At 43.5% G+C, this 14,486-nt stretch overlaps 1 protein-coding gene across 1 annotated transcript in view; it reads right to left on the reverse strand.

Moving 5' to 3' along the window:
- LOC146812217 (protein-glutamine gamma-glutamyltransferase E-like) overlaps positions 1-14,161 on the reverse strand; it is an 89,809-nt gene extending 75,648 nt beyond the window's left edge. Inside the window, exon 1 of the mRNA XM_085619246.1 lies at positions 14,036-14,161. Coding sequence (XP_085475372.1) covers positions 14,036-14,042 — 7 coding nt within the window. The 5' untranslated portion in view covers positions 14,043-14,161. The remainder of the gene's footprint in view (positions 1-14,035) is intronic.
- Between the last annotated feature and the right edge of the window lie 325 nt (positions 14,162-14,486).

Below are 14,486 nucleotides of genomic sequence, written 5' to 3' on the forward strand. Positions count from 1 at the left end.
GGATGTAAGTTGGTCTTTCTAAATCCCCTTCAATAAGAAAAAGATGAAAAGAGACTGACAATACACAGATAGAATTTCAACAAAAGATTTTGTTCCAAATATATAATAAGAAGTCCACATAAAGCAAACCATATTAAAGGGAATGGTGTAGCTTCAGAAATTCTATAGGTACGAGATGCATAATATCACCGACTTTGTGTTCCAAAAAGGAGAAAGATAATAGGTTGGATTAATCAACGGTTTGTAAATTCTTCCTAAACTAGGGTTAACATAAAAACGGAGGAAAAAAGGGAAGACATGGAATTAAAAAAGGTGAAGGCAAATGGAGCAGTGTTTCCATTAGTCGTCCACAATTCTTTCTAAAATCTTGTGCATTCAATAAACAATAAACCGTTCATCATCCATCAGTTATCAGATATATTGGAGAGAGGATGTGGTCTAATGGATAGGGCGGTCGACCTCGAATCTGGGAAACCGGCTTCGAGTCTCGGTAGGGATGCCCAACATCCTGTGATTCTGTGCAAATCACTTAACCCCCCTCCCCCCCCCCCCCAACAAAGATTGCATGTCTCCTGTAATACAACTGATGCTCATGTAAAGCACTCTTGATATCTTCGGGACCAGTTCGCGCTATATAAAACTCCCAAATATAATATATATATCTCTAGACTCTATTCTATAACATAAATTGCATACATTACTTTTCTATCACATTTGCAGTTCTACATCTAACGCAGAAAGGGCAGTCAAGTAAGACAAGCCCATTTCACAGAAACATTGCACTTGTCCCAAAAAATAGCTACAACTACAGGCCTACCTTTTCAACATTTATTTATTTATTATTTATTTATTTAGCGGTTTGTAAAGCGCCTGGTGACCCGAAGGCATCCCCGCGCTATGTTGTTTGTGGAAACCAGAGGAGATAAGAGGAAAAAGAAGGGGACTTTATTTTGGGAATAGGAGCGTTTTCAGTTTTTTCCTGAAAATCCGATAGCTGGGTTCCAGCCTCAGGGTGCGAGGGAGTGAGTTCCACCCGGCGGATGCCTTCACGGAGAAGCACCGGCCACCGGTACGTGTCTTCCTGTATCTGGGAATATTGGCCAGATGCTCATTCTCCGAGCGAAGGGACCTAGGGGCCTTGTAGGGAGTGACCAGGTCACTCAGGATAGCAGGGCCGCAACCATTCAGCAGTTTATGTGCCGTACACAGGGCCTTAAATTCGACCCTTTGACGAACTGGGAGCCAGTGTAAGGCCTTAATTGCTGGTTTGGCTGATACTCTGGAGGGGAGGTTCATCAGTAGTCGGGCGGCTGCATTCTGTGTGCGTTGGAGTTTAGCCATGGTAGCCTCTGGAGCTCCCAGGTATACCATGTTGCTGTAGTCCAACCGCGCAAGGATCAGACCTTGGACTAGGAGTTTCCTAGATAGGGGCGGAAGTAGTGGGAAGATCCTGCGAATGGTGCGCAAAAGACCGAAGCAGGCACCTGCTGTTTTGGATGCTTGGGTTTTCATCGATAGCTCGGGGTCTAGCCAGACTCCTAAGGTCTTAATTTCTTGTTTCGGGGTGGGGATTTCCCCAAACACTTCTGGCCATAACGATGGGGGGATGGTAGCCCATTGCTTACCCATGAGCATGACTTCGGTCTTTGACCCGTTTAATTTAAGCGATGACTCGCACATCCAGTTGTGAATTTCCGTGAGGCAGTTTGACAGATTATCCGGGTGGTTGTCCAGTTGGGAGAGTGAGACGACCAACTGCGTGTCGTCCGCGTAGCTCACTATTTTAATCCCGAAGGGAGTAACCACATCTTCGAGAGGGGCCATATAAGCATTAAACAGCGTAGGGCTTAGTGACGACCCCTGGGGGACTCTGCTCGTAAGGGGGAGGGTGGTAGAGTGGTGATTGCCATCCCATACCTGGACTGAGCGCCCTGAGAGGAAGGACTCTATCCACCTGAGCGCCGAACCTGCGAGCCCTGCCACAGCCAGCCGATGGAGTAGGACACGATGGTTGACTGTGTCGAAGGCTGCACTAAGATCCAAGAGGATCACTGCCACTGACCCTCCTGAATCCAAAATGCGCCTTGCCTCCTCGATGACGGCGAGAAGGGCGGTGTCTGTGCCATGGCCCGGGCGAAACCCAGTTTGGGACTGCCGTAAGATGTTATTTACTTCTAAAAATTGTGACAATTGCCCATTGACCAATTTCTCGGCCATTTTGCTTATGCAAGGGAGGAGTGAAATTGGCCGGTAGTTCGCCATGTCGTCTGGGTCCAGCTGGGGTTTTTTTAGGAGTGCCTTAACTACTGTACTCTTATTTAATAATAATAATCTTATTTAATAATAATAATGCAGCAGGTGGATTTTGAATCAGGCTAAGCAATTAAACAATATTTCCGTCAAGTATAAGGAGTGGGTAAAGAAATCTCTTCTGCCAGGTTGTTAGTTAAGCATTTTTGAACTCTTATAAGAAGAAAAATCTGAAATGTGGGAGCATTTTATGAGTCAACCAGCTGTGCTGGTTGCAACATAAGCAACTATTTTACAAGCAGATATTTCATGCACCTTGGGTGTGGACCACAGGCAGTGTGCCAATGCTGTAAGGTGAACTGGATCTGGTTTCCATCCTTACAGGTAATGTTGAGCAATCGTTCATAATTACTACATCGAAAGATTGGAGCACTACCCTACCCAATGGCATCCCAGAGGGCAAAAAATGGCTGGTCGAAGCGAACATTTAATATTTGGTTTTAAGACAATGTCATAATGAAAAATATCGTCCTGTCAATATATCAGCTACCAAAAAATCGAACACTACAACAAATTGTGAATAAAAGTAAATATAAGTAATTAGAACATTGGAATGTTGGTAGCTCCATTGAAAACAATGGAGTGCTCCGGGCTTATAATGGCTGGTATAAGCCCGGAGCTCCAACATTCCAATGTTTCTTTGTTCACAGCCCTGGCTGTGAACAAAGGCTTCAGGGAGCCCGAGCGGATTTCAATCCCCTCGCGTTCCCTGACGGCTTTATTTGTTAGAACATTCTGCCCTCTAGTGGCAGAATGTTCTAATAGCCTTATAGCCCTTCGTAGCAGGGCTATACCGGCAATTAAAGTCCCGCTGCTTTGTTAAAGTTCCTCGCCTTCGGCTCGGGCCTTTAACGCTGCAGCGGGCCTTTAATAGCCGGTATAGCCCGCTACGGCGGGCTATAAGGCTATATTAGAACATTGGAATGTTGGGAGCTCCATTGAAAACAATGGAGTGCTCCGGGCTTATAATGGCTGGTATAAGCCCGGAGCACCAACATTCCAATGTGTCTTTGTTCACAGCTCTGGCTGTGAACAAAGACTTCAGGGAGCCTGAGGGGATTTCAATCCCCTCGCGCTCCCTGAAGGCTTTGTTTTGTAAGAACATTCTGCCCTCTAGTAGCAGAATGTTCTAATAGCCTTATAGCCCTTCGCAGCAGGGCTATACCGGCTTTTAAAGTCCCGCTGCTTTGTTAAAGTCCCTCGCCTTCGGCTTGGGCCTTTAACGCTGCAGCGGGCCTTTAACAGCCGGTATAGCCCGCTACGGCGGGCTATAAGGCTATAGTATAGATTTCCTCTTCTTAACATCATATCTATGTACCTTGAAAATGTGTAGAGTATGCAATGCAGATGTGGAGTTTAGAATAGTAAATCTATGGTCACCTACATTTAGGTACCTTCATGATGCTGTAGTAGTCTGGATTTTGGCCACAATAGTTTAGTCGTTGTGCAGTGCTTTGGTCCTCGTTTCTCTTTCGGTGTTGGTGGCTTGGCGCTCTCCACTGCCCCACCTGTGCACACTCTTCTTCACAAAATACTTCCTTTCTGGCCATCTTACAGTTACTGGTTCCATAAAAAACATATCCAGAGAGCATTTCTTCAAGACACCTGACAAGGCACGCCTTTGTCAGACTTGCGGCACTCTCTGTTTATACACCTATGATTACTTTGCCTTCTATAAACATGTTACAACTGCAGAGTCCCACACGCATATTCACAAGAAATTGTGGGAGCGCAGTGTTATGCCAAAATTGGTAGCGCCACACTCCAGCAGTTTGACAACACAGGGATGCGCCTTATTTACAAGAATGCAGTGTACCCCTGTCTTACCCCTAGCGCTGGCACTAAAAAAGCTGCTTTGCGCCAGCCCAGGTACCCTAGCGTCATTTTGTAGGGATGCCTGTGCTGCAGGGGCAATTGTTTATGTGCAGGAAAGAGCATCTTCCTGCACAGAAACAATCTTTACAGGTGATTTGCTGTATCTATGTGTGCTGCAGAAAGTGGAAAGAGCAAAATACGAGGAGAAATAGACCATTTATCTCTGTATCCCCTGCCTATGACCAGGTATTCCCTAGGGGTATTTTTGGCATTGTCCCATACCATGTAAATATGGGGCTGCGCCAAAATGCAATGGGTGTTACGGTGGAATGCACAATGCAAAACCCTTTGTCCCCCCACTCACGCTAAGTGCTGCATTTTATTTACAAGGCGGCTTTAAGCCAAGTTAAGTGGCTTAATGTTAAGTGGCATAACACTGCCTTATGAATAAGGCAAAGGAGTTATCGCCACCAGAACATCGGGAAAAAAGTGACCTTCTGGTGGCGTTAACTCCTTGTAAATAGGCCTCTTAGTTTCACACAAAAATTGCAATAATATCACCTGTTACCACCTCAGGAGGCCTTGATATTACAGTACATTTAGCTTTGAATAAGAAATAACTTGGGACACAGCGTTCTGTGTTTTCCAAAATTTTTGCGGGATGTTAACAGGCGCAACCTTCCATGAGCATCAATATAAGTAGCGAAAATGTGTGAATGCCGAGTAATCCATTGATGGCACTTTTAAGGCTACCTTGGTGCAAATCCACCTTTCTCTAAATGAGAGTCTGAGCGTTCATCCAAAATGAGTGATTGGGAGCAGGCATATATGTGGTTAAGGCAGTCAGCGGTCTAGATGGGCGAATGAGCGGGGAGAGGAACAGGAGATATTTAGGGCTGGATGCGGATTTTAGGGCTCAGGGCGGGGGTGGGTTAGTTTTTAGTGCTAGGGCTGGGTTTTAGGACTCAGGGCAGGGGTGAAGGGGCTGTTTTCATGGCTGGGGGCTCAGTTTTAGGGCTCAGGACGGGATGGGCTGTGGTTGGGGTCATTTTTTGGGCAGGGGCCGGGGTTTAGGACTCAGTGCCGGAGGGTCATGGTCGTTTTTAAGACTGGAGACCAGTTTTAGAGCTCAGGGCGGTGGAGGAGTGGCAGGTTTCAGGGCTGGGGGCAGTTTTCAGGCTCAGGACAGGGGGGCTGTTGACCAGGTCTTTCTTTGGGCAGAGGGCCGGGATTTAGGTTTGGGGTCGTTTTTAGGGCTGGGGCAGGGTGGATTGCAGGACTGGGAAATCATTCTTAAGGGCACTTTACCGAGCATATCCCTTTACCAATCAAGCCTTTACAACAACATTTGTTGTAAAGGCATGCGTGGTAGAGGCATTCGTGGTAAATTTGCTGTTGTGGTTTAGGCATGCGTGGTTGTATTATACAACCAGATTCTACTGATCCATAAACAACAATACGGGGAAGCAAGGCCCAGTCCACTAACGTCATTGTCAGGTGTCATTGAAGGCCTTTTTGAAAGGCGAATGATAGATGGCAAGAAATACGATAACTCAATATAGGGAATATATTAGAGCAGGAAGATGAAGAAGTGAAGGAAGTGATCATAGATTTCCCAGTTGTTTTTTTTTTGTTTTTTTTTTTTGCAGTTGTTATGCAGGTCGAACTAGGCCCAAGATCATTACTACTGAAGGTCATTAGAAAAACCAACAGAGATATATAAAGTGAGGAAATTAAGGATTTTGAGGGGATACATACGGCCAATAATATATGGCGCAAACAAACACCTCTGTGACGATCCATTATGAGTAATCAAGGGAAAACGTGTGCTTGGAATACTGATTCCCTTAACGACAAACATGAGTTCAACTTAAATGTGAACATTAAAGAGGGACAAGTATGACTGCTGGTAAATAAAATCAAATAGTCCACGTGTAACCTGGTTAAGTTGATAAAACACTGCAAAGGTTTTAGAATACAAAGGCGAGAATACTTCTTAGACAAGTGTAATGAATTTGCCCAAATATGACATGTGTATGTGATTTATATGTAAGGTTACCAGATAACTCTATGTCACCACAGATGCAATGCTCCAGTTTAACAGCCTCTTGAATTCTGGGAGTTGTAGTCCTCCCTCTAATCAGTTGATCGAATTGAAATAACAGATATTAAATATTTTATTTTTAAAACAAAAGCGCAGGTCCACAGCATTGAGACCTTTGTGACATGGAACCATCTGATAAGTTTAATTACGTGTTAGAGTTTTATATAAATAAATGCACTTAATTCCAAAGATGCCAATGTTTCTTAAACATAGTGGAATACATCTGATGATAATTGAAGAGATATTCATTAACATTTTGCTAAAATAATTTTGTTATCCAACTAGACTGCATGCAAAACTCCAAACGCAAGCACCAACTGTATAATGGCATGAATATAATTTCCCTATACTGTTACAATACTGAGTAGGATTAAAATGAAAAAATGAGGACTCATGGAGACATCCTTCTGTTCATGAGTCTGGAAATGATACATCTTGTTTCTCTCCCTATGCCTCCCACTGGAGGCTCGGATGTCTGCATGTGCTTTGGGGCTTGTGGAAAGTATCAGTGGTCACCTCTACAAAATGAAAATCCTGGTCCTAAGTTGGCGAAACGAGGAGAAATGCATTAATTCTCCTCGTTTTTGCTTTTTCCATGTGTGCTGCCTTGTGCAGCACACATGGAAAAAGCAAAATGCCATGGACTGTTTATGTACAGGGAGGTGCCCCTTCCTGTACATAAACAAACCTTTCTAAAATGCCATTTTGTAACTTTCATGTGTGCTGCATGAAGCAGCATACATGAAAGTTACAAAATGGCATTTTAGGATTGTTTATGTGCAGGAATGGACACCTTCCTACACATAAACAATCCTCCCCTGCACGTAGACACCCATGCACTATGGTGCAAGTGTGCCTGCATTGGTGCTAAGTTGTTAACGCCATCGCAGAAGGAAACATAAGGCTGCACCACATTCTTGTAAAATTGGTGCAGCCTTGCGTTTCCGAAGTGGTGGAGCGTATCGTTAAGCCCAGGAGGCTAACAACACACTCTGACACTTCTATTGTACATATCACCCATAGTTTAGGTGATGAGGCAAGGCAAAGGTAAAGCAGGATACAAGGATAGTGAAAGATTTAAGGGTAGGAAGGTAGGTCCACAGAATTCAAGGCAGAAGTTAGGAGGAAGGCCAAGGTAGAGGGATAGTGAGCAGTAGGTCAGCGAATGGAGAGCTCTGGGTCGGAGCCTTCAAGAAGATAAGGGATTATGTGAAGAGAACGGGCAGAAGTAGAGTAGCAGTGATGACAGGCAGAGCTGATGAGGGAGGGTTTAAAAGGTGGAACTAGGAAGCAAAAAATAAGTGAGGGGTCGGTGAATCAAATTAACTCAGGCAGATATTAATGAATTGTTTTTTTGAGGTAATGATCTTGAAGTCCCATCGGATCTTTGTATTACTGCAGAGACACCATTCGGGTGAAGCCGTTCTAGACAGTAAGGGGCTGATTTAGAGTTTGGTGGGCAGGTGTATCTCTGTAGGTATGGCGGTGTAGTTTACTACTGCCAGACCTAGGGTCCTCCACCCGCCAAATTAGAGTGGTACCCAGGAAAATGGCTTCATTAAACCATCTTATGATCCATGTTGGATATTGAAGTTTCTGTTCTGCAACAGGGTTTTCTTAATGTACTTTTAACAGGGGTGTGTGGAGGTTTCATTTTGCAAGCACTGACCTGCCTGTTTGCTGCTTCTCCTACATAATGCCTTGGTTTGATTTTTTTCCCCTCAAACTGGCAACATTGCTTCACGAATGATAGTTAGATGTGTATTTCTACTTGTGAGTTAACTTTAAAACCAGTTTTCCCCTCAACTTTCAACCTGGATTGGTGCTGCAAATTAATTTACTCAAAACAACTTGACATGAGCCCAAAAATCCAGATTTTACTGTTAAAACCCACCTACCTACAGGAAAACTAACAAACTTCAGAAATAATCATAAAATTCACAAGAATTATGTGAAGTTGGCAAACGAAAAATGCCACAACTTTGCAAACCATCAGTTGTTAATCTCTTTGTTAATGCCGCGGTGGACAGCAATGTAGGCAGTTTAAGAACCACCAGACTTCTTATCAAACCTATAAGCATTGGCAGCTGAGTTATAGGGCAGTTTAGGAATCACAGTCCAACTGTTAAAGCCCCTTTTGCCCCAGTTGGGCCTCTGTACTGGGATTTAAGGCTGTCGAGGAGGTATTTTGCCTCAGTTGTCAGCCAAGGCAGGTACTCTGGCAGGCATTACACTAGCCAGGCAGCTACAGCTGAAGGTTCTGCAGGAGGAAACAGTTAGTGATCCTGATCCGGTATTCATTACACATGCCACTTTGTGGTGCCATTCAGAGGAAGACATTAGCCTCCCTGCCTTCTTTCCCAGTCGTGCCTCGAAGCAGGGTGTGGCGTGGCACACCGCGGATGTGTCTCACTATCTAATGATTTATCTGCAGCAGTCTTGGTCCTCGTTGAAATCCGTATTTGACACAACGAGGCCTCCCTTTAAAGGCAAAAAACCCATGATCTAACTCTTAGCCAGAGGTTTCTGGAAGCAATCATAAAAGCATAGGAGCCCTGGGAGTTCAGGTTCCCCCAAAGAAGTCGGAGAGTTGAAGCATCTTAAGTGGAATCTAAGGGCCCGATTCACAGAACTAACTTAAGACAAAATCCTAAATTTACCACCATTTTGGTATTCACAGAAGGCACTTACTCATTTCGGTATTCATAGAAGTTAGGAGTCCTAACTTTAGGACTCCTAAATGCCTTCTGTGAATACTGAAAGTCTTAAAGTTAGGATTTTTCTCAGTTTAGGAGTAGTAAAGTTAGGACTCCTAACTTTAGCACTCCTAAATGCCTTCTGTGAATACCGAAAGTCTTAAAGTTAGGATTTTTCTCAGTTTAGGAGTAGTAAAGTTAGGAGTCCTAACTTTAGGACGCCTAAATGCCTTCTGTGAATACTGAAAGTCTTAAAGTTAGGATTTTTCTCAGTTTAGGAGTAGTAAAGTTAGGACTCCTAACTTTAGCACTCCTAAATGCCTTCTGTGAATACCGAAAGTCTTAAAGTTAGGATTTTTCTCAGTTTAGGAGTAGTAAAGTTAGGAGTCCTAACTTTAGGACGCCTAAATGCCTTCTGTGAATACTGAAAGTCTTAAAGTTAGGATTTTTCTCAGTTTAGGAGTAGTAAAGTTAGGACTCCTAACTTTAGCACTCCTAAATGCCTTCTGTGAATACCGAAAGTCTTAAAGTTAGGATTTTTCTCAGTTTAGGAGTAGTAAAGTTAGGAGTCCTAACTTTAGGACGCCTAAATGCCTTCTGTGAATACTGAAAGTCTTAAAGTTAGGATTTTTCTCAGTTTAGGAGTAGTAAAGTTAGGACTCCTAACATTAGGACTCCTAAACTGAGGAACTTGATGAGGAAGACTGTGCCTCAGAGGGGGAGATTTAGCATTTCTTTACGTAGCGCACTGCAGCAGCCGCAAATGCTGCGCTGCATGAAAAGGAGAGAGGAGGGGAGCACCCAATTTACTAAAATAAGGCACTCTCCTCCCCTCTCCCTTGCGACTGCGCTGCGCAATGGTGCAAGGGTGTCTCCTTGAGTCCAGAAAAGGTTTTGTACTGAAAGAAAACCCTTCCAGTACAACATACTATGCTTAGATTAACTTGAAGGGCCTTTTCCCACTTTGTATGTTCGCTGTACAGTGCAGCACACATGCAAAGTCGGAAAAGGAAAGAGAAATTAAAGTATAAGGAGAAATGAAGGCATTTCTCCTCCCTTGCGCCTATTTCAAAAGAGCACAGTTTTCTAAGGCTAAACCCTGTTTACTTTGTTTAGTAAATTGGGTTTAGCGTGAGAAACCTTGGGTGGTTGAATGGGAATGCCCATGCTCCACCCATGGTACGCCCTTTAGCACTTGAAAGTAAATCGGGAAAAAAGATTTCGCGCCGATTTGCGTCACTTTTGTGAGACAAAAACGGCGTAACATCTTAGCAAATCTCCCCCAATGTAACTTAAGATCACCAGTAAGTAATCAGATCATTTATGAAAAAGCAAGTGACTAAAGCATCCCTGAAAAACACAAGCTGCTGGTGCAGAACCAAAAGCTTCGGTTCACACAGGGCCATTCAAATTTGAAAAACTATTTCCGAATTAGCTGGCGATGTTTGTTCACTGTGAAACAATATATAACTATGCACTGGAAAGGTATGTCTTAAACCGCCCAAGGCCTGATGCTCATTAAAACAGGCATCAGTATGAGCGGGCGTAGCTGTAGTTACAACAGCACGTGCAGTGCTTCAAGGCTTAGATGGGCTAGGGAAGCAGAGCATTAATATTACAATTGGCTTTTACTACCCATCTGAAGGCAAGCGGCTCATTTTCCTTTTATTAGGATCCATGGCACCAGTGCTGTGCCACTGGCAACAGAAGCATCTTTTGGCACAACTCTTGGTGCACTTGGGGCTCTTGGCAACAGTTACTCCTGAATATGGGTGTGCAAAGCATGCATGAGGCAATCCAAGTCTTGCGTAAATCCTGATTATTGGTAGGCCTGGGATAAAATTTCGTTCCGTTTGCGGAAATTGCGATAATTTGACATTTTCGCGCTCCGCGAAAAGCGCGAAAATGTCAAAATTTCCGCATTCCGCAGCTTGGCGATAATTTGTTTCTTGCTCGCGCTGTAAAATAATACATTCTCGCGCGCACGATCGCCTTACCTGGATCCCTGCGTTCGCCGACAAGTTTTCTTGATCCGGTCGCGTTCTCCATGAGATGTTGTATTGTTTTTAGCCATTTGCGCTGTCTCGCGACAGTTCGCGCCCGCAGTGACGTCATGCGTCGCGCGATCACGTCTTTCTTCTCGCGATCATGCACCGCGAGACAACTGAAAACAAGATGGCCGCGCCCGCGAGCAACCACATGGGTAAGTTGGCGAGCCGCAACCATGCAGAAAATCTCGCGAACATGCGGGAAAAAAACTTCCGCATCTTCGCGATATTTCCGCGTGTTTGCGATAATTTTTAACATTTTCGCGATAATTTGCGAAAGTGGATTTTGCAAATTCCGCCCACCCCTAATTATTGGCCAACCCATTGATCACTGAGATTTTTGCTTCTCATATGTTTATGGCCCAACTGAGTTTTTCTTGGCAGCATTTCCTCGTGAATGACAGCTTGTAATGGAAATAGATGAGCCCTTGTCTCACCAGTTAACTTTAAAACTTGTTTCTTGGTGACCGAAACTGGATGGATGTTGATCTTTTTTCCTTAAAACAACTTAAAATGGGTGTGTAAGTTATGATTGTAATGTAAAAGCCAACATGCAGATCCAGTTGATAACTCCCTGATTGTAATCACAGTATTTGTGATAGTAGTTGTAGTACTGGAAATAATTGCTGTAATTGTGCAACAAAAACCCTTCCCAACTTGAGCTGTTCCTTTAGCAGAACTGAGGGAGTCTCTGCTTCCAGCTGGGGCTTTCAGCAGAGCAGGATTTAAAAAAAATCTTAAAGGTTAGTTGCTGTTTTTCAGTTACTTTGACTTCTATTATCCACCCATGGAATCAACTTGTTACAGGTCTGTCAGATATTCTAATAGTTTGCTGCACATGGGAATATTTTCATTTGCCTCACCTGGAACTTTGTCAATCACAACATAGGGCATTGTCTGATCGGTGGTGGGAAAATGGTCTCGATTACACCAACATTTTAAAATCCAATATAAAATAATTTATGTTCACAATGTGTATGATCCAGTTTTTAATCTAAGTACCAGGAAATCTCCTTCACCACGTTTACAACACTCCAAAAAGAACAGTACCAATAAGAGATAGATTTTGTGATTGACCAAAATAAAGCTGCCTGTTTCTGGGAGCCCCTAAGATTGAGAGACATCACCAAGCACTACTAGGAATGCTGATTCCACATCTGTGAAAAGAAACGTATTCAATGTACCACCACAGGGTTGTTTGACACTATAGCGAGGTTGAAAACATTGACTTACAACCACACATCGACCCCTCTATTGCATTATAATTCGAGGTAAGTTGGTGTGGAGGGAAGACTCGGAAATATATTCTTACCCTGTGATGTGGTGGTAGGCAATGTAGAGGATTTGATATTTTTGTATGTTGATATTTTTGACCTCAATGAGGTGACATATTACACTATGACAATAACCTTCAAAGTGAATACAAATTTACACGATCTGCAAAAACCTACAAATATTAACACACATACTCTGGGAATGTTAAAACGCTGCACCATATATTGAGGGGAATTGTTGAGACATGAAAAGTTCAAACATTAAACAAACCTCAACATGTGCACACAGGCATCAGTATATTTACCATTGAAGTACCATTTGTTTTATAAAGAGAGTGCTACTTACCTACTTACCATGAGTTACGGTTTGCACACTCCCCTTGCACAGCGGCAAGTGTCTAATTTATTCAGAAAGAAAACAGCATTGTTTCTGGCACAAAGACAGCAAAGTAACCAAAGGTTGTGGTAGATTAACCAGTGTAACAAGCAGCTGAGCACCTGCCACACAAAAAGCTTTACAAACGCCAACAAGCCCTCAGATGAATCAGTCCGCCTACATACAGACGCACACGTGGCATTCCTTGATCGAAACGAGTCTCCAAACCGTAGCGTATAAATAGTTTTCTATTTGTTAAAAAAAAGATAAATGAGTGCAAATGACAAAGGGGCATCTTTACAAGGGGATATCACCACTAGAACATCACTCTAAGCGACTTTTTGGTGGCGCTATCTCCTTCTTATTTACAAAGCGGTGTTAAGCAACTTAACTTGTCTTAACGTGGCCTTGTAAATAAGGCACCTTTTCACGCTTTACTTAGCCTAAAGGGGGTGTGCAATGAGTGTTGCAGTGGCCGTTCTGCCACAACAACCACTGCTTCTTGACGCTGCCCCATATATACAAGGCTGGGACAGCGCTTAAAACTAAGACCAGGGAATTCCTGGTTTTAGTCTTGCGATACGAGGAGAAAATATTCATTTCTCTTACCATAGAAAGAGCAAATCGCCTTTCAAGATTATTTATGTGCAGGAAGGTGGCCCCTATTGCCCCTGCAGCACAGGCACCCTTGCCACATATAGCGCATGGGTTCCTGTGCTGGATCTAAACAGCTTTATTAGCGTCAGCACTAGGGGAAACACTGGGGTGCAATATATTTTGGTAAATACGGCGCATCCCTGCATTTTACAAATGTCAGAGTGCGGCGTTAACAATTTTGGCATAACACAGCGGTCCGAAAGTTTGTAGTAAATATCCAAAACTTTTCAACAGGAGCCTGACAGCAGTGCTGCTAAATTCCAGGGCTGCTGAAGGCTGGAAATCTTCTAATCCATCTCATGCCTCTTTCTTTCACCAGCTATGCTTCCTTCTTCTTTATCTCACTAATAAAAGTTCTTCTTCATCCCTTCTTTCAACCCCAGTCTTCACATCTGTTTCACTTTTTTGCCTTTCACTCTCATGCTCTGGGTCAATGTTTGGTGATACAAAATCAGAAGAGCTCTCCAGAAATGAGCACTGCTGCCCATCACCTGCAAACATCACCACCACAAATTAAGCAATGTTAATAGGATAATCAATACATTTGATTATGTGTGTGCAATCTGCCACCCAGAGTAAGGTTGCATTTGAAAATATGAGCTCTCCAAAAATGAGTACCAGTGCCCACCACCTCCAACCACCTGCACAAATTAAGCAGTGCAAGATCCATTTCATCCTCATCGACTCATAAGAAACACCCTTTGCTTGGTCAGCAGGCACTTGGATGGCATTCTGAAAGCTTCTATTTTACTCACCTGTCATATTTGCTGTCTCTCTCTGGCACTTTCTAGCACAGTCTCTTCCTCCCTTGCAGACAGGATTGGGCGCAGTCTGATCACAAGTGGGGCGAAGCTGTTAATATTTATAGACCAAAATCTGAGGCCTCTCCTCCTATGTCATTTAACATGCAAACGAGCTAGATCCGGGTGTTGCCGAATTGTTTCCCACAGCTGTGATGATTTATCACACAGTTGCATGTCATTTCAGTTGCACAAGTTTTTGGGAGAGGCTGGGCCACTCCTACCAGCCAGCATTCATGTACATTGAAGAGTTTGTGATTTTGCTTAATAGCGATGACTATCATGTTATATGCCGGAAGAGGAATACTGCATTTAAGGTTCCCTCACCAGGGTTGGTTTTCCCATATGAGGAACAGCCTTTAAATTTCTGCTGAATTGCCTAATGGATGTTTTGCTTACCCAATCA

This window comes from Triturus cristatus, chromosome 7, assembly GCF_964204655.1.
Source record: "Triturus cristatus chromosome 7, aTriCri1.1, whole genome shotgun sequence".
NCBI lineage: Eukaryota > Metazoa > Chordata > Amphibia > Caudata > Salamandridae > Triturus > Triturus cristatus.